Source organism: Kryptolebias marmoratus, linkage group LG8, assembly GCF_001649575.2.
Source record: "Kryptolebias marmoratus isolate JLee-2015 linkage group LG8, ASM164957v2, whole genome shotgun sequence".
NCBI lineage: Eukaryota > Metazoa > Chordata > Actinopteri > Cyprinodontiformes > Rivulidae > Kryptolebias > Kryptolebias marmoratus.
Genome location: NC_051437.1, coordinates 9049004 through 9066661, shown reverse-complemented (window position 1 = coordinate 9066661; position 17658 = coordinate 9049004). Strand labels below are relative to the sequence as shown.

The 17658-nt window shown below is 41.8% G+C and overlaps 1 protein-coding gene across 2 annotated transcripts in view; it reads left to right on the top strand.

Annotated features, from left to right (window-relative positions):
- The window catches only part of LOC108232078 (voltage-dependent L-type calcium channel subunit alpha-1D), a 27573-nt gene extending 9935 nt beyond the window's left edge, over positions 1-17638 (top strand). For both annotated transcript variants that reach the window (XM_017409642.3, XM_017409641.3), the window contains exons 13-47: positions 399-559; positions 653-878; positions 976-1183; positions 1312-1432; positions 2019-2091; positions 2192-2255; positions 2356-2413; positions 2491-2587; positions 2668-2797; positions 2901-2960; positions 3060-3166; positions 3264-3351; positions 4801-4908; positions 5021-5073; positions 5160-5306; positions 7133-7334; positions 7444-7602; positions 7692-7802; positions 7889-7972; positions 8590-8610; positions 8728-8859; positions 8958-9023; positions 9186-9277; positions 9504-9663; positions 11737-11864; positions 11978-12074; positions 12169-12271; positions 12381-12482; positions 12648-12772; positions 13956-14299; positions 14378-14536; positions 14695-15119; positions 16302-16414; positions 16492-16824; positions 17238-17638. In XM_017409642.3, the coding sequence (XP_017265131.1) occupies positions 399-559; positions 653-878; positions 976-1183; positions 1312-1432; positions 2019-2091; positions 2192-2255; positions 2356-2413; positions 2491-2587; positions 2668-2797; positions 2901-2960; positions 3060-3166; positions 3264-3351; positions 4801-4908; positions 5021-5073; positions 5160-5306; positions 7133-7334; positions 7444-7602; positions 7692-7802; positions 7889-7972; positions 8590-8610; positions 8728-8859; positions 8958-9023; positions 9186-9277; positions 9504-9663; positions 11737-11864; positions 11978-12074; positions 12169-12271; positions 12381-12482; positions 12648-12772; positions 13956-14299; positions 14378-14536; positions 14695-15119; positions 16302-16414; positions 16492-16824; positions 17238-17444 (4864 nt within the window). In that variant the 3' untranslated portion in view covers positions 17445-17638. The remainder of the gene's footprint in view (positions 1-398; positions 560-652; positions 879-975; positions 1184-1311; positions 1433-2018; positions 2092-2191; positions 2256-2355; positions 2414-2490; positions 2588-2667; positions 2798-2900; positions 2961-3059; positions 3167-3263; positions 3352-4800; positions 4909-5020; positions 5074-5159; positions 5307-7132; positions 7335-7443; positions 7603-7691; positions 7803-7888; positions 7973-8589; positions 8611-8727; positions 8860-8957; positions 9024-9185; positions 9278-9503; positions 9664-11736; positions 11865-11977; positions 12075-12168; positions 12272-12380; positions 12483-12647; positions 12773-13955; positions 14300-14377; positions 14537-14694; positions 15120-16301; positions 16415-16491; positions 16825-17237) is intronic.
- The last annotated feature ends 20 nt before the right edge of the window (positions 17639-17658 follow it).

Below are 17658 nucleotides of genomic sequence, written 5' to 3'. Positions count from 1 at the left end.
ATCCATCCATCCATCCATCCATCCATCCATCCATCCATCCATCCATCCATCCATCCATCCATCCATCCATCCATCCATCCATCCATCCATCCATCCATCCATGCCCTGGAGTCTCCTTCCGGTGGGATGTGCCCAGAAAACCTCCTAATTTTAACAGTTCCGATGAACATAAGAAGAAATACTATATTTATTTTGTCATAGAAGAACAAGACAAAGACAAAAATTACCTTTTTATGCCACTGAATGTTTAGTAACAGCTGATTTTTGGTCTAGATGTGCTAAAAACAAATAACCAGAGAAGCCAAATTCACACCACCTGATAAACACTGAACTAAAGTTCTCTTGCTAAGGCTATGTAGTTTAACATTTACCTCCTATCTTCTTTTTTTTCCTTTTAGTGACCAGCTGTGCCAGATCAACCATACTTTAAGAAAGAACTGTCGTGTTGCAGTAAAGACCACTAACTTTTACTGGTTGGTGCTGCTGCTGGTGTTTCTCAACACTGTGGCGAGCGCCTCGGAGCACTACGGCCAGCCCAAATGGCTCACAGAAATGCAAGGTAACATATCAACCTCCTTACTTTTCTCAGTCTCAATCACTCTTATTTTTTTGACTCATGGGGAATCCCTTGTGTGACTTTTCTGTCCCTCAGAGCGAGCCAATAAGATCCTGCTGCTGCTCTTTACTTTGGAGATGTTGATGAAGATGTACGCCTTTGGTCTTCAGATCTATTTCATGGCTCTGTTCAACCGTTTCGACTGCTTTGTGGTGTGCGGCGGCATCCTGGAGACGCTGCTTGTGGAAATTGACGTCATCCCACCCATTGGCATCTCGGTGCTGCGCTGCATCCGACTGCTCCGGATATTCAAGATGACTCGGTGAGTGGAGGCAGAACCCCTTAAAGAACTGTGGAGGAGAGACCCCATCATTTAGATCATTTCCTGATGTGTATGCACATCTTCTGATGATTTCCAGACACTGGGCTGCCCTCTCTGATCTGGTCACCTCTCTGCTCAACTCCATGAAAGCTATCTGCTCCCTTCTGCTCCTGCTCTTCCTCTTCCTCATCATCTTTGCTTTGCTGGGTATGCAGCTGTTCGGAGGGAAATTCAACTTTGACGAAACTCAGATGAAGAGGAGCACATTTGACTCGTTCCCTCAGGCTCTGCTCACATGTTTTCAGGTGAAATATCTCTCTGAGACCTCATTAACTTGGTATTAACACCGTGTATGATGACATATGATAAGATGTCCTTCGCTCTGGTTGTCTGGTTGTGTTTTGTTGCTTTATTGGTTGTTGTCTTGTTGCAGATTCTCACTGGAGAGGACTGGAACGCTGTGATGTACGACGGCATCATGGCATACGGAGGGCCAGTCTTCCCCAACATGGTGGTGTGCATTTACTTTGTCATCCTCTTCGTCTGTGGTAATTGTATCCTTTTCAGAGAACTGATTAAGATGTCACAGCCTGCAGTGGGTTGTAAAAGTATTCACCCCTGTTCTAAGGACTACTATAACCCAGACACCACAAAGAGCTGGCCTTAATGAAAGAGGGAAATGGTCAAAACTGTAGGAAGGAAGGAGCAAAATACAGAGAAGTATTTGAAAGAAACCTGTTTGAGTTTTCCAGAGATTTGAGACCCAGACAGAGGTGCACCTTCCAGCAGGAAAATGACCTTAAACAGTTTGCTGAAGCAACACAGTTAAATGTCCTGGAATGGTTCAGTTAATCCCCAGACCTTCATCCAACTGAGAATCTCTGGTTTGATTTAAAGATTTTTGGACACAAGCGTCATCCAAGCTGAAGGAACTGGAGGACTTTGGGCATGAAGAATAGACAAAGATTCAGTCAGATCAGTTTGAAGGGCTATCAAAATTTCAGCTTGTCAGGCAACAAAATATAAAAAATACTAAGAGGGGCAAATGCTTTTGCAACCCTCTGTATTTCTGATCCCAGCAACAGTCTGAAATTTGTGAAATCATCCCAAACAAATCTCAGTCCTTAATTTTGGGATCAGACATCCTGCTCAATGTCTTCTTGGCTATCGCTGTAGACAACTTGGCAGGAGGTGGCGGAAAGAAAAAAGTCGAGTAAGTTTTAGTGAGTAGGAAGATCAGACACGTTTCTATCTCTTGATTCTTTTATTTTCTGCTCCTGTTACTCTAATCAGATGCTGTGATATTCATTCAGGGAGAAAAAGGAGGAAGAAGAGGAGTGGGATGAGGATGAAGAGAAAGAAAATGAGGATGAAGGGGTAGGGCATGTTTAAATCTTACTTCAACACCTTTTATATTTATAAGCATTCAGTTCATGACAGACAGAGCTGGCGATTTTTATTTATATTTTGCCTGTAGAACGAAGAGGACGACTGGCAGGAAAACGAGGAGCTGAGAGCCATCGAGGGACTGGAGGGTGAGTGTGATCTGTCAGGAGAAGCATTGGCCAAACTGAGACATGAAACCCGTCCATCTTGTTTGCCCTTTGTGTAGGAGTTGCTCCGTTGAAGCCAGAGTTCTCCGGGCCCAAAGAAAAGATCGTGCCGATACCCGAGGGAAGCTCCTTCTTCATTCTCGGAAAGAAAAACTGGTATTTTAAAAGACGAGGCACATTTCACATCAACCCAGAACATGCGTGCCACTTCCCTCTCATTTCTATTCATTCTTCAGTTTACGAGTCGCCTGCCACAACCTTATTCACCACCCCTACTTCACCAACTTCATCCTCATCTTCATCATCCTCAGTAGTATTTCACTGGCTGCTGAGGATCCCATCAAATCCCACTCATTCAGGAACATTGTAAGGCTCCTGCAGACGAGCTGTCACATTACCATCATATTCTCCGAGTCGTAATCCTCGGGAGTAACGAACTGAAAGCTGAATTAACTTCTGTCACCCTTAGGTGCTCGGATACGCCGATTATGTTTTCACTTCGGTTTTTACTGTGGAGATTGTCCTAAAGGTAACAGCTGAACCTGACAACATTAGACTGAAGCGTCGGTGTGAAAACTGATTAAAGTCTTGTCTAATTTTGTTTCCTCACTCCTTCCTCCTTGTGTAGATGACCGTGTACGGAGCTTTCCTGCACACCGGCTCTTTCTGTAGAAATGCCTTCAACCTTCTCGATCTGCTGGTTGTCAGTGTGTCACTCACCTCTTTCTTTCTTCAGTGAGTACGACAGAGACAGAATTAACAACAACAACAACAAAACTTTAAAGATTTTCTCAGTGTAGTTGTTTTCTAAATCATGTTTTGTTGCTTTCAGTTCAAGTGCGATCTCTGTGGTGAAGATTCTCCGAGTTCTTCGAGTGCTCAGGCCTCTTCGAGCCATCAACAGAGCCAAAGGCCTGAAGGTAAACAGCTGTGCTCTGTCTCATGTGTACCACCACCATGAAACTCCTTCAGTTTTATAGATAATGAGTTCAGTGTGGCAGTAGCTGAGAGTCACCTCCAACACTAACTCCGAGCACTAACAGATCATATCACATCTGTTTAAAACAGCTGTAAATGTACAACCAAGGATTACTTTCTGAGAGTTTCATTAAAATCCATCACAGACACAGGCAATGACATGATCGCCCACCTTTCACGGTGGCGGGCAATAAGAATTGTAAAAAATTTGGTGATTTCACCTCTTCACGCACCGATTCTCAAAAAAGTCCTGATAACTGAAGGTCATACAAACAGGTTGCTATGATAACAATGTGGCCTGCCTACTCTAATGCTAGATTCAGACTCAGTCTTGATTCAATAAAGTAAATCATGGCACATGTAGACAACCATCTCCTCTATGTGGTATGCCTGATATGCCATAACAAGACAAAAAAAAATTTGGATTCTTACCAAGACTTGAAAATAATTGCATTTAAAATAAATTGCATTTGCACAGACCTTTTTAAGTGACTAAAAGTGCTTTAACACTACAATCGATATTCACCAATCTCAGTCTTTGTTGTCTCTTACAAACCCCCCAGTGCTTTTTTCTAACACACCTACACACACAAGCTGCTCAAAACTAGGTAAAACAACCTCAGACAGACAACAACACTTGGCTTATTTTATTGTTTTATTACTTATTTAATAAAAACTAAGCTGTAATCTTGTCATTCTGTAGAGAAAAAGTTTATTAACAAACTGAACACCTTTCAGTTTACGAGCTTCCCAACAAGCTCAGGCCAGACTACGATGCTCAGAAAAATTATTAAAGAAAAAGAAGAGCTCTGTTTCTGTCTCTACAGGCCTCAGTTAGCAGGTCAAAGGTTAAAGATCCCCACAGGATGATTAGAAAAATGCTGAACAAGTACAGTGTTCTTTGTACAGATGAGACCAAAGTGGGGCTAAGCAGCCATAAAGCACTGCTTAGCTGTCAAGCACGGTGGTGGAGGGATGATGATTTTTGTCAGAAGGGCTGAGGTGAAGTGAAAAACTGCTCTCTGGCATTGCCAATCAAAAACTTTAAATTCTTACGGAAAACATGAATGCTGTGTTTGCTGAACTGAAGAATAAAGGGACTATTCCAACCATTTAGAGCAGAGTTTAAAAACCATCTAAGACAATTCAGGGGGGAATCTCTCAAAGTAAGTAACTTGTATCTCTGTGAAAGAACCAGCAAATCTGAATATGTTCAGCACAAGTAAAGTTTAAAGGATTTTCATTTTGTTTTTAGAGTTTCTTCACAGCATCGTGACACTTTAAAACAATCAGGATTCTATAATAGAAATTTGCCTTTTCTGCAGCTCAGAAGGTTTTTTTTTTTTAATAAGCCACTTCAAATTTAACACACTTGTTGTGTTTCTTTGCAGAATGTGGTGCAGTGTGTGTTTGTGGCGATCCGCACCATCGGCAACATCCTGATTGTCACAACGCTCCTTCAGTTCATGTTTGCCTGTATTGGAGTGCAGCTTTTTAAAGTAAGTTCACTTTCAGCCTCATGATTTTCAATAACCTGTTTCTTTTTTTTATATATATAAAAGCAAAATTGTCAGAGAGTTTTGTTAAACTTGTCTGTTTTGGATGTTTCAGGGGAGATTTTACAGCTGCACAGATGAAGCTAAACACACACCAGAAGAGTGCAAGTCAGTTTTCTTTCCTCTGACAATCACAAAACACCGGACTACTTCTGAACATTTTAATTAAACAATGAGTATTTGTCTGATTTCAGGGGAACTTTTGTGGTCTACAAAAATGGAGACATGAACCATCCCATGGTTAAAGAGCGAGTTTGGGAAAACAGTGATTTTAACTTCGACAACGTGCTGATGGGCATGTTGGCTCTGTTCACTGTATCCACATTTGAAGGCTGGCCACTGTGAGTATTAATATGATATTGTTTTATTTCAAAGTACAAGGCAGGCATCACAGTTTTCTTATTGTTAAATCCATCTAAGTCTAGTTCAACTCTTTAGACTTTCTGACCTCTGGGCTTTTTTCATTGTTAACAAAAATGTGGTTTTGTTTTCTAAATGAATCTATTGTTCGCTTAATGAGTTGGAACTTGTTTTTTTTTAAAACATACATTTGGTATTCTGGTCATAATGTATGAACAGTCTTCAAAAGGCAGAAACATGGCACTTTGTTATGTTATTGATGGAGCCTTCAAGAAATTCCTGAAGATATGCATGTTATACCGAGGTCATTGACGAGTTTTTTGCAGGTTTGGATCTTTTTATGGGATTTTTCCCCCCATTCTACATGCACTGAGAAAAAAGTGAAGCCCCCACAAGAAATGGTCCAATTTGAACATATGTCTAACATATATGGTTCTCATGCCAACCAGCAGTAGATGTAAATAATTCAATTTGCAAATTGCTGGCATGTCTAGAACAGACATCAGAGGAGATTATTGGAGGCACCACGAATGGACAGACTGTGTTATCAGGTAGTTGCCAGAGCATCCTATAGTCAGTGACTGGAAATCATCAGACACAGAACATGCCTTGTAAACACATTAGTTTGATATGGGACACATTGTGGGTTTGCATGAGACCAGAGGCCAGGTTGTGTCATGCAGCTGCCCGGCATGTGGGGCATACAGATGTCACAGTGCCTCGATGGTGGAACCAGCGGGTCTGTAGGGACAGTCACACACAGACACCACTAAAGGAAGATTATCATATTATACACTAGTCATTACAGAATCTTATGACATCTGTACCTGCCCTTCACACACAGGTACTGGACTCTTTATAACATTTTGACTCATTCTGCACAGCATCTAAGCAACTGAATCAGCCAGACCTCAGGTTCACTGATCCATGCTAGGGTGCACCAAAGGGAAGAAGACCATTCATCCATCATCCATATTCATTTTCTGCACCTGCTGTTCCCTTCCGGGTCACAGGGGAGCTGGTGCCTTTCTCTGGTGGTCATTGTGTGAGAGGAGAGGTACACCCTGGATATGTCACAAGTCCATCACAGGGAAGAAGATCATCCTTTGACTTGTATGAAGACACACAGGTCTTACTCTTGTCATCATGTCAGTGTGGGGAGCCGTAGATTCTGACTTTGGGTCACCTCTGGTGGTGATATGGGGGACCCTGACAGCCCAGCGCTCTGTCAGTGACATCCCTTGGCCGCATGTCTTAGCCTGATACAGAAAACCTCCATCCACACATGGTCTATTGTTTGTCTGTATCTTATGAAGGTCTTCCTTTTGCCAGTCAGATCTTTCAGTCTTTGTCCACATGAGAACATGAAGGAGATCAGCTCAGAAATCATCTCCGATCTAGTACCAATCTGCCGGATCTTGAAGGCCAGTTACAACAGCTGTTGGCTGACTTGCTGCAGTAGAGGATATAATGGCTGTGGGACTCCTTTACGCACCAAATGGCCATTTATATCTGGACCTGAGAGAGTGCCACAACCTTCTAACCTTCAGTGTGGGTCAGAAGGATGTGGAACCAGCAGTTTCCTCTGTTATCCATTTGATCTGATATTATAATCACTGAAATACAGTCACATGACCTTTCAACGCATTTCGTCTAATTTCATTTCTAACACTCTGTCTGGAAAGTTTTTTTTAAATTCTCAGTCTGTGTAGTTAAATCATCCCATTTTTATTTAAATTCACGTTTGGCCAAACCAAATCATGTCCTCACTTTGTTGTTGTTGTTTTCTCTCTGACTTTTTATAAAGGATCCTGTACCGGGCCGTGGACGCTAACGCCATAAACCGAGGCCCTATTTACAACTACAGAGTAGAAATCTCCATCTTCTTCATCATTTACATCATCATCATTGCTTTCTTCATGATGAACATATTTGTGGGTTTTGTCATCATCACTTTCCGAGAACAAGGAGAGGCTGAGTTCAAAAACTGTGAACTCAACAAGAATCAGGTTAGCTGCTCAGGATGTGTTTGGTTTATCGTGCAGATGTGTGTGCTTATTAAGGAAAAACGTGTCTTTTTTCTGTTATTTTACTGTTTTGTTGTTCTCCCAACATCAGCGTCAGTGTGTGTATTATGCACTGAAAGCTCAACCAATCAAGATTTACATCCCAAAAAACCCGTCGCAGCTAAAGTTCTGGAGAATCATCAACTCCAGCCAGTTTGAGTACGTCATGTTTGTGCTGATTCTGGGAAACACGCTCACTCTGGCCGTGCAGGTAACACTTCTCTCAGATCAACCAGGAGCTGCAGAAGCCTTCAGTTCAAGTGTTGAGGGTCTCAGGTTTCCTGTTTGTGTCTCTTGTAGCATTACGAACAGTCCAAGATGTTCACCTCCATCATGGACATCCTCAACATGATTTTCACTGTGGTTTTCACCATCGAGATGATCATCAAGCTGATGGCTCTGCGGGCTCATGTGAGGCTTCAGTCTGAGGTTCCTGATCCCCTCAACTCCTTCGCCGTGTGTTGTTGACTCGCTCTGTGCTTATTTTATCCGTGCAGCACTATTTCATCGACCCCTGGAATTCATTTGATGCACTAATCGTCGTGGGGAGCGTGTTGGACATCGCAGTGTCTGAACTGAGCGTAAGTTTGTTCTCACTTTTCTTTCTAGAAGCAGACAAATGAAAAAAACGCTCAACTAAAGTCAAATGTGTCAAATTCAAGGCCCGTGGGTCAAAGCCAGCCCTTGCTATAGCTTTATTTGGCCTGTAAGATTATGTTTTACATGTATTTAATGCCAGGTGATAAAAAATGTCATATTGTGAAGGATTGAAAGAACTTCTCAAAATCTTTTTGGCTGTTTGCTCACATCAAGCTTCTATGATGTCAACTTGAAAGGTTTCTAATCAACTTTGTTTATGTGAAAATGCCTTGTACACAAAAAATCCTAAGAAATATCATTTTGTGTGTCTGCAAGAGCATTCCATATGCACATTTTGATAAAAGATGACCTCAAAGTATTTTTGCCACTCATTTTGTCTGTCATGAAGGCACAACTTCAGGATATTATTACATTCTGTTAATTGTACTCTTGGCTAAATACAAGTCCAAAGAAAAGTCCAAATTAGAAAACAAAAGGAGCAATACAACACATTGAATGAATATATCTATTATTCTATCAATGGGACTAATATATATGTCCAACTGTGAAATCATATTTTCTTCTTTTTTGCATCTCTGTCTGTTTTTACTTATTTCAGGGAGGAGGTGGCCACGGAGAGGTGAGAGATAAACGCTGATCGTGTTTCAGAATTATTCCCAAATATTCAGAATTGAGATACTTTTACATATGTGTTATAGTTTAATCTGCTGCTACACATGCTGTCTTTTCCTTGCAGGGTGGGAAAGGAGAACATGGGAAAGTGTCCATCACCTTCTTCCGTTTATTCCGAGTGTTGAGGTTGGTCAAACTTCTCAGCAAAGGCGAAGGCATTCGAACTCTTCTCTGGACCTTTGTTAAGTCCCTGCAGGTCAGTGAGTCCATGTGATGCAAGGTGTTGCCTCCAGTGTGTTTTTGTTTTTTCACAAGTTTTCTTATTTGTCACTTTCTTGCCTTTTATCTTCTCAGGCTTTACCTTATGTTGGCCTCCTCATCGCCATGATTTTCTTTATCTATGCTGTGATTGGCATGCAGGTGAGTCTCGGTAGGAGTGGATGCAATATGCATTCCTTTCTAGAAATGCTAGGCCTTTAATTAATAACCATTATTGAGTGAGAAGCTAACGAACACAAAGCAGAACTGTGTCAGCAACACAAGACAATTTAACAAACTGGGTTCTGACTTTTTGCTTTTTAGATGTTTGGGAAAATAGCCATCGATGACAACACAGAAATCAACAGAAACTGCAACTTCCAGACTTTCTTCATGGCTGTTCTGGTCCTTTTTAGGTGAGACAGTTAAGGCAGAGAAAAAGATTTAACAGCATTTTCAAAACTTTGCTTTCAGTTATTTGGAGCTTTTGTTGCTTTTTGACACCACTTTCAAGCTGCAGCACTTTTCTTCCAATAAGAAAGTCAAATTCTCACTTCTGTCTTTTTACATGGAATTCAGAGGTTTTGTTTATGGCTGTGAAGGTGTAATTAAAGGTACCGGCCTGTCTCTGCCTGAGTGTAGGTGTGCCACCGGAGAGCAGTGGCAGGAGATCATGTTGGCCGCCCTGCCCGGCAGACGCTGTGACCCCGAATCTGAAATCGAGCCGGGTGAAGAGTTCACATGTGGAAGCAATTTGGCCTACATTTACTTCATCAGCTTCTTTATGCTCTGCGCTTACCTGGTGAGTGAGGCAAGCTGGATTTTAGTCTTCAGATTAAAGCCTCCAAATTTAGGTGTAATTAATTCAATCTCATGATTTGCTGACAGTCAGGTCAAGTGAACTCAAAGCCTTATAAAAGCAGAGATGACAGTTTTACACCGGAAACATGCAGGCAACTTCAAAACATTACTGTTATCTTTGTTAAACTCCTCATCCATGGATTAATAAAATCCACCTGCATCACAAGATTAAAGCTGTGCATGTTTTGGCAACAGTACTAAGTTCCTGGTGCTATTTAAAGACAGTAAATGGGTCAAATGAGGGTGACTTTGTGCAGAGAACTGGCCTATACAGTCTAGCTTCTGCACACCCATAGCGGAGATGATAAAAGATGGGAAATGAAGCCAATTTTATCACAGCAGACCCTGACTCTTGCATCCCTGAGGCTGCGGGTTCAAGCCCAGGTTACGTCAGGAAGGCATTCGGTGTAAAACGACCCTCTAAAGAAGTGCTTGAAAGAAAACAACAACCTGGACTGGATTACTTGAAACAGATTATTATCAGTTGGGCCATCTTTAATAAACAGGATGTGATTCAGGGAGACTAAGTGCACTGAAATGTCACGGCACAGTCGTTTATTTACATGTGGAAAATCTTTCAAGTATGTGTAATAAATGAATATCATTCCTTTCCTTTTTCCAAAACAAGCTGAACATGAAGCATATGATGGTGGTCTGGGATTTGAAGGTTTTATTTTAATAATTTTGTCGTTCATTAAACCGCTTTCTCAGCCTGAGCTGTTTTCTTGCTTCATGAAAGAAGTTTTACAACAATATCCAGGTTCATGTTCAGTTATTCAATCATGTGTGACCTGAATTTTTTAAGCGGCCTCTTCTCTTGTGATCCATCACTCCACATGTGGTCTTTGTAGACCCTCTGAAACAAAGAGTGATTATGCCGTGCCTGTAATCACTCTTTGCCTAAGAACGTTCTTAATAACTAATGCAACTAGACACAAACAGCTACACAGTGCTGCTATAAATTATCTGAGTTATTTCTTGTCTAGAGAACATTTTAATATTTGTTTTTCTCTTGTAGTAATTTGTCTTGAAATAAGTTCTGGTTCTGTGATATCGTAATTAATGGTGCCAGTGCATGAGCACTGAATCATCCTAGCTATTTTCTCATTTCTGTCATGATTTTTTAATTTGCCACAAATCCTGCAGCTTTAGAAAAACCCACGCAAAAAAAAAAAAAACTATATCAAAATGTGAATCTTGATCGGGAATTGTGTGTTGGAAATTTTGGTGGCAGTGCATCATATGATGGAGACAAAATTTGCAAAAATGCATGAAATAAAACTAAACAATTCTCAGCATGCACAACAGGATTTTTGCAAAACAAGTAAGAAACCTCAGCCGTCTTTGGAGCTCTGTAGCTCAGAGAAACTTCACAGTAGAAACATTATTTAAGGTTTAAACAGGTCACAGATAGTTGGACTTTACATGACTGAACTAACATTTTGTTTTTACACAATCACAGTTTATGTTTCATGATTTGTTAGATTTTACCAAGACTCAGTGTTCAACCTGGCGTGACAATCATGTCACTAAGATTTGAGCTGTCTAAACTAAACTCTTACTCCTACAAACTTTGCACTTCTTATACAGTTTACACATTAAAATGTTGGCATTTCGGTCTTTTTTCACCCAGTGTGTCTCTCACTGCTAAAAGACTAAGGTGTTCTCTCAAAATTCCCCCAGACTGCAAAGAGCCCACACATCCAAACTCTCATTGACTTTCGTTGTATCTGAGCTCAGGATTTTTTTATTTTTCAAAACTGGAATGAAAGGCTCTTTTAAAGGATCTCTGACATTAAAACTCTGTAGACACATAAAATGACCAGGTGCTTCTGCCACTTCAGGAATTTTAAAAATACAACTTGTAGTTTCTGAAGAATGACTGTCTGAAGACGACCTTCTTGTACACTTGTTTTTCTTATAAAATATTCATGTTTGAGTGATTGTGTGTGTAGATAAAGTACATTGTCACTTACCAATAAAAGTGACGTTTCTTTCCTTTTTATTCTCTCAGATTATCAACCTGTTCATTGCTGTCATCATGGACAACTTTGAATATCTTACAAGAGACTGGACCGTGCTCGGTACCCACCACCTGGACGAGTTTAAGAGAGTTTGGTCTGACTACGATCCAGAAGCCACGTAAGACTCGCCTCATTGTCTTTTAAACTCCGCATGCTGGTGTTACCTGCCCTCATTTTGCTTTTGCTGTTTCCAAAATAAACCTCTCTGCCTCACCTTGTTTCTGTCTGCAGCGGGCGCATCAAGCACATCGACGTAGTCACCATGTTGCGCAGGATTCAGCCGCCTCTTGGCTTTGGAAAGCTGTGCCCTCATCGGGTTGCCTGCAGAGTGAGTGAGCACACATTCAGTGCTGCAGACCAAATGTTTAATGGCAGGAATAAACAGGAACAAATAAGGTCTCTGCCTCGGTTCATCTTCTCAGAGGCTGGTGGCCATGAACGTCCCCCTGCACCCTGACGGGACAGTCACCTTCAACGCCACTCTGTTTGCTCTTGTTCGAACCTCGCTCAAGATTAAGACTGAAGGTCAGAACCCCCGCTCCCCGTGCAAAAAGGAGCTCATGAAGGCCCTCTGTGCTTTATGAAACTCTGTGATGTTTTTGATTTAAGGATGTGTTGTATGTGACCCACTCAGGCCCTGTTGATCAGCAGAACGAAGAGCTGAAGATTATAATTAAGAAGCTCTGGAAGCACACGAAGCCTAAACTCATTGATGAGATTATTCCGCCTCCCAGAGGTAAATTAACAAAACTGCAAGAGCAAAGCAAGATTAAATTAATCAAAACTCTGTGCCTGAAAAATAATAACCATGTAATTTCACCCAAGTATGTCATTTTTAAAGGAATATGTGTAAGTCAGGAATTTATTTGGCATTATTCTGTTTATCCCCATTTTTCCTCAGGGGATGAGGTGACGTGTGGGAAGTTTTACGCCAGCTTCTTGATCCAAGATTACTTTAAAAAGTTCCGCAAGAGAAAAGAAAGAGAGAGAAAATCCAAGAGGAAGGACAGAGCGGCCGCCCTGCAGGTGAGTCGGGTTTTATGGTTAAAATGAAATGTTTGGAGGTGAGTGTTTGACACACACATAAAGCCACACATTACACTAAAAAATAAACAACTAGACACAGTTCTACTATTATCAAAGCTTCTTAAAATTATTTTTGTCCTTGTAACAAGATATTTTTACTTCACTAAAAAGCTCAGTTTCAGCTGCATCCAGTTATTTTTGGGGGTTGTTTTTGATGTGTTTTTATTTCAAAATAAGATGAAAATATCCTGATTAAATGTGACATGAGTCACCCTCAATCAGTCATTTCTGCTTTAATTTGTTATCCAAAGCTAGATGAAAAATATCTAATATTTATGGTCTGACATGTTTGGTTTGGATCATAATAATTTTTTGGAAAAGGCTCCAGGACCGAAGTCACCAGCAGGGGGTGCTAACAGGGTGTTAGTGGGGTTTGTTTTGTGTGTACAGAGAGATTTGCACAAATAGCTGGAGATTACAGCCACCCAGAACAAAGACATAAAGTATTTAGCTTTCAAGGGGATGACATGAATTTCCTTTTTTTTTCTGTTTGGGTACTTTTTATTTTGTGTTCTCTGTCAATCCCACAACAACTGTAATATGATTCACAGCCAAATTACTGCAGAGGCATAAAAAACTACAATAGAGTGGAAATTTAACCACATACTGTTGCAAATAAAGAGTTCATATACTGAACTTTTTAAATCTAACATCTAGAGAGATTGACTGGCAAAATGATGAGAGAATGTTCATCTTTTAACATCTACAGGTGTCCTTTTTTATGAGCAAATGTGCTGCTTCACAATATTATACATGAGCCCAGAATAAAAGAATAAATAAACTGGACAAAGCACGCCTGCGCCTGTGATGTGTGTTTCGCGTTTTAGCTTTCACCTAATTTTCAGTGAGGGAATGGAAGGTTTATTTGGGGGATATTTAGTTGATTTAAACTTTTGTCTTTACAACTATTTGTCATAAATATCCTCTGCTCTGCTTCTTCATCACAATTTGCATATACCCTCAAAAGTTTAAGGCACCTGGGCTTTCCAGATGAGAAGCAAAACATCTTTCAGAATCAGTGCAGTTGCCTTCTTTTAACTTTTTATGGCCACTCTGTCCTGGATGACTGAGAATCTACATCAGCAACATGCAAATTAAATTAAATTCATTTGTGTCTCTTCAGCTCGGGCTGCGGACTCTGCAGGACCTGGCACCAGAGATGCGTCTGGCAATGGCCTGTGACCTGGAGGAGGAGGAGGCCACGGAGGGAGAGATGACGGGTGATGAGATATTTGACAGCGAGCATTCAGCGAGCACCATGCCCGCCGCCACACCGATGCCCCCTCTGGAGATGCTGGTGGAGCAGACGGCTGTGATCGTTGAACCTGAGCCCAGGCTCACCAACGGAGGGGGGGTGATCACCAAGCAGGTGGAGGGCTTGCTGGAGCACCAGAGACCAGGATCAGAGCTGGCAGGTTTCAGCATTGTTACAGAGCAGCCTGTGAGGTCTGAGCCCCTGCCCATCAGGTACTATGGTTTACCCAAACACATTATTTGAAAGTCACAATGAGTCGGTTCTGATCTCTATTATTTCCAACAAAATAGGGTGGAGTGCATCAGTGAACCACCTCTTCCTCCTCCTCCCCCAGAGATGTTAGGTGGAGGAGAAGTTGTTGCCAATGAAGGGAACGTTTTGGCTCCAAGTGGAGCAGCTGAGCAGTTCTACAGCAATGAGGGAGATGCTGCAAATCTAGCATCAGACAGGTGAGAAATAAGGACATTATTCAGGACAGAGACGCAATATATGGGTGACTTAGTAACATTTTGAGAAGATACCAGAAAAGCGCATAAACAAACTTGCCTCATTCTGCCTTACTGTTGCTCATTATCACATTTGATTCTCTGCATCTTCAATCTTGCAGGTTTTTATATCCAGATGCGATGTCTCCTGTACCGGATGCTGCGTATTCGGTACTTGATGCTGTGTCTCCTGTACCAACTGAGACAGGAGACATTGGCCCGAGTCTGGACAGAGCCAGCAGCATAGGAGAAATACCCTATGATGCTCATGATGCTAACGGCTTTGTTAGCAACAATTACGGTGAAAACAACATGAACGGAGGGAGTGTCGCTGTTAGTCCCACTCCCTACGAGTCCGACGGATATAACAGGAATGGCTACAGTGACATGGGCTACAATGAAACCAGCAGCTACATCAGCAATAATGGTAATGGAAGTATGATGAGTGGCTGCAATGACAATGTCAGCACCGTCAATGGGTACAATGGGAACGAGAACAACGGTTCCCAATTTGTCCGGAGACGACTACTTCCTGCCATACCCAAAGGTGAGAAGCCTACTTTCATCTCATGGACATGGATTGTAAATATTTGCTTGTGATATCCAACCCTGATTCTGACTGAGTTGGGACATTGTGTAAAATGTAAATAGAAACAGAATACAAGAAATTGCAAATCTCATAAACCCATATTTTATTTACAGTTCAAAACATTTAAACTAAGAAATTGTATCATTTTATGAAAAAGAAATGACAGTTTTGAATTTAATGGCAGCAACAGATCTCAAAATTTAAGACAGGGGCACCAAAAGGCTGTAAAAGTATGAATAAGAAACAGCTGGAGGAACATTTTGCAGCTAATTAGGTTGATTGGCAGCAGGTCAGTAAGAGGACCGGGTGTAAAAAGAGCATTTTAGAGAGGCTGAATCTCAGAAGTAAAGACTGGCAGAGATTCACAAGACTGAGAAAAACTGTGTCTAAACATAGTGGAACAATTTCAGAATATTATTTCTCACCAGAAACTTGGGAAAACTTTGAATACAGTTTATAATATCAAAACATTTCAGGAATCTGGAGAAAGCGCAGAGCTCAAAGGACGAGACATCCATTACAACAACATGGTTTCATAGTTGAAGAGTCCAGGAGCTGAACTGACCTGCCTGCAGTGCAGACCTCTCATTGATTAAAAACATTTGATGCTTCATGAAACAAAGATCCTGCAAAGATCCAGGACTGTGGAACAGCTTGATTCCTGCAGCAGACAGGAACGGGACAACATTCCCCTCCAACAGCTTTTACAATTTATCTCCTCAGTTCCTGGATGTTTACAGACTGTTGTTAAAGGAAGAGGGAAACATTACTTTGTCCCAACTTTTTAAGATGTGTTGCCACCATAAAATTCGAATTACCTTATTTTTTACTTACACAATGGTACAATTTCTTAGTTTAAATTTGATCTTTACCATATTTCATAGTGAATAAAATATGGATTTATGAGATTTCCAGATCATTGCATTCTGTTATTATTGTTTTACACAAAGACCCAATTTTATAATCCCAACTGTAGGTTATACAACATAGCTATTTAATAATTAGTAAATTTGTTCATAACTTTCCACAAAACTTTGCTTCAAAAAATCTGAACTGTCACTTTAATGTAACCTTATATATCTCCAAAGCTAGACTCCTGTCCGGATTCATCACATAGATGTTTTTTTGTTTTTGTTACAGGTCGTAAACCTGCCTTTAACTTCCAGTGTCTGAGGCCGCAGAGCAGCGTGGACAACCTCCCTGTCCCTGGAATTTATCACGGGAACACGTCTCCGTCCAGATCCCGTCTGCAGGTAAAAACAAAAGCCAACCCTCCTGAAACTCTCTCGTCTTGTTCTCCTCATCCTCATCGCTTCCTCTGCTCTGGCAGGTCCAGCACAGCCTGGACTCGCGGCCCAGCAGCGTGTCCTCCATGTCGTCCGCCTCCTGGGCCAACACGGCGGCAGCTGGCACCACTCCTCTCCCCAAAATAATTGCCCCCACAGGCCGCAGGGGCAAGCTCATCTACACCCCTATGATCCTGGTGGATCAAGCGTCCGGCACCAGTCAGCCTCTGTGGTGCGACGGCTCTGCCAGCCTTCCAACGGGACAGCGTCCAGGCTGGTACCCCGGTCAGACCAGAACCTTCACCAGCGTGAGGATGCCGCCCTCTGGCAACCAGAGCTTTCTGGACAAAGGCAGCGCCGACAGTCTGGTCGAGTCGGTGAGTCATCATCGAGGAGGGGATTTTTGTGAACCACAGATCTATAGCAGCTGCTATGAATTATCTTTAAAATTTACCTTTATTCTTCAACATAGACTCTGGATTTTGTTGTTTATTGTTTCATTGCTATATGGTTGTTTTCAATCAACAGAGGTACTGATTACAGCAACTAAAAACTAATTTAGTCATCATTTTGGCTCTTTACTTTTCTCACATAGATTGGAGCACTGTGAACCTATCTATTAGAAAGTATAAACACCCCTACAGTAATATAGTGTAAATACTACAGAATCAGTGTTATCCAGACGTGGTTCTGGGCAAATTGACAAGCAGTCCTGTTTATTGTCATTTGCCCATCTGCTCACAGCGTAATCCTGTTTCCTGTCTTCTGGTTTCTTCTCTGGAAACAACAGATCCTGATCTCCGAGGGGCTCGGCGTCTACGCCCGGGACCCGAAGTTTGTGAACTTTGCCAAGCGGGAGATTGCTGAAGCGTGCCACATGAGCCTGGACGAGATGGAGAGCGCCGCCGTGGACCTGATCGCACGCGGAGCCAGTCACTCACTCTCCCGCTTCGAGGACGAGCTGGCCGACGAGATGAACTGTGTGATTTCTTACTGAGACCAGCAAGAACAAAATACAGATGTGACGTTAGAAGCCTTCGTGTGGTGTGTGCTTATGATGGTTTGGAGAAGGGAAAAACGTGTTTTTTTTTACATGAAATAGTGGGAGTGTTCCATCCATCCATTCTCTTCCGCTTATCCGGGGTCGGGTCGCGGGGGCAGCAGCCTAAGCAGGGAGACCCAGACTTCCCTCTCCCCAGCCACTTGGGCCA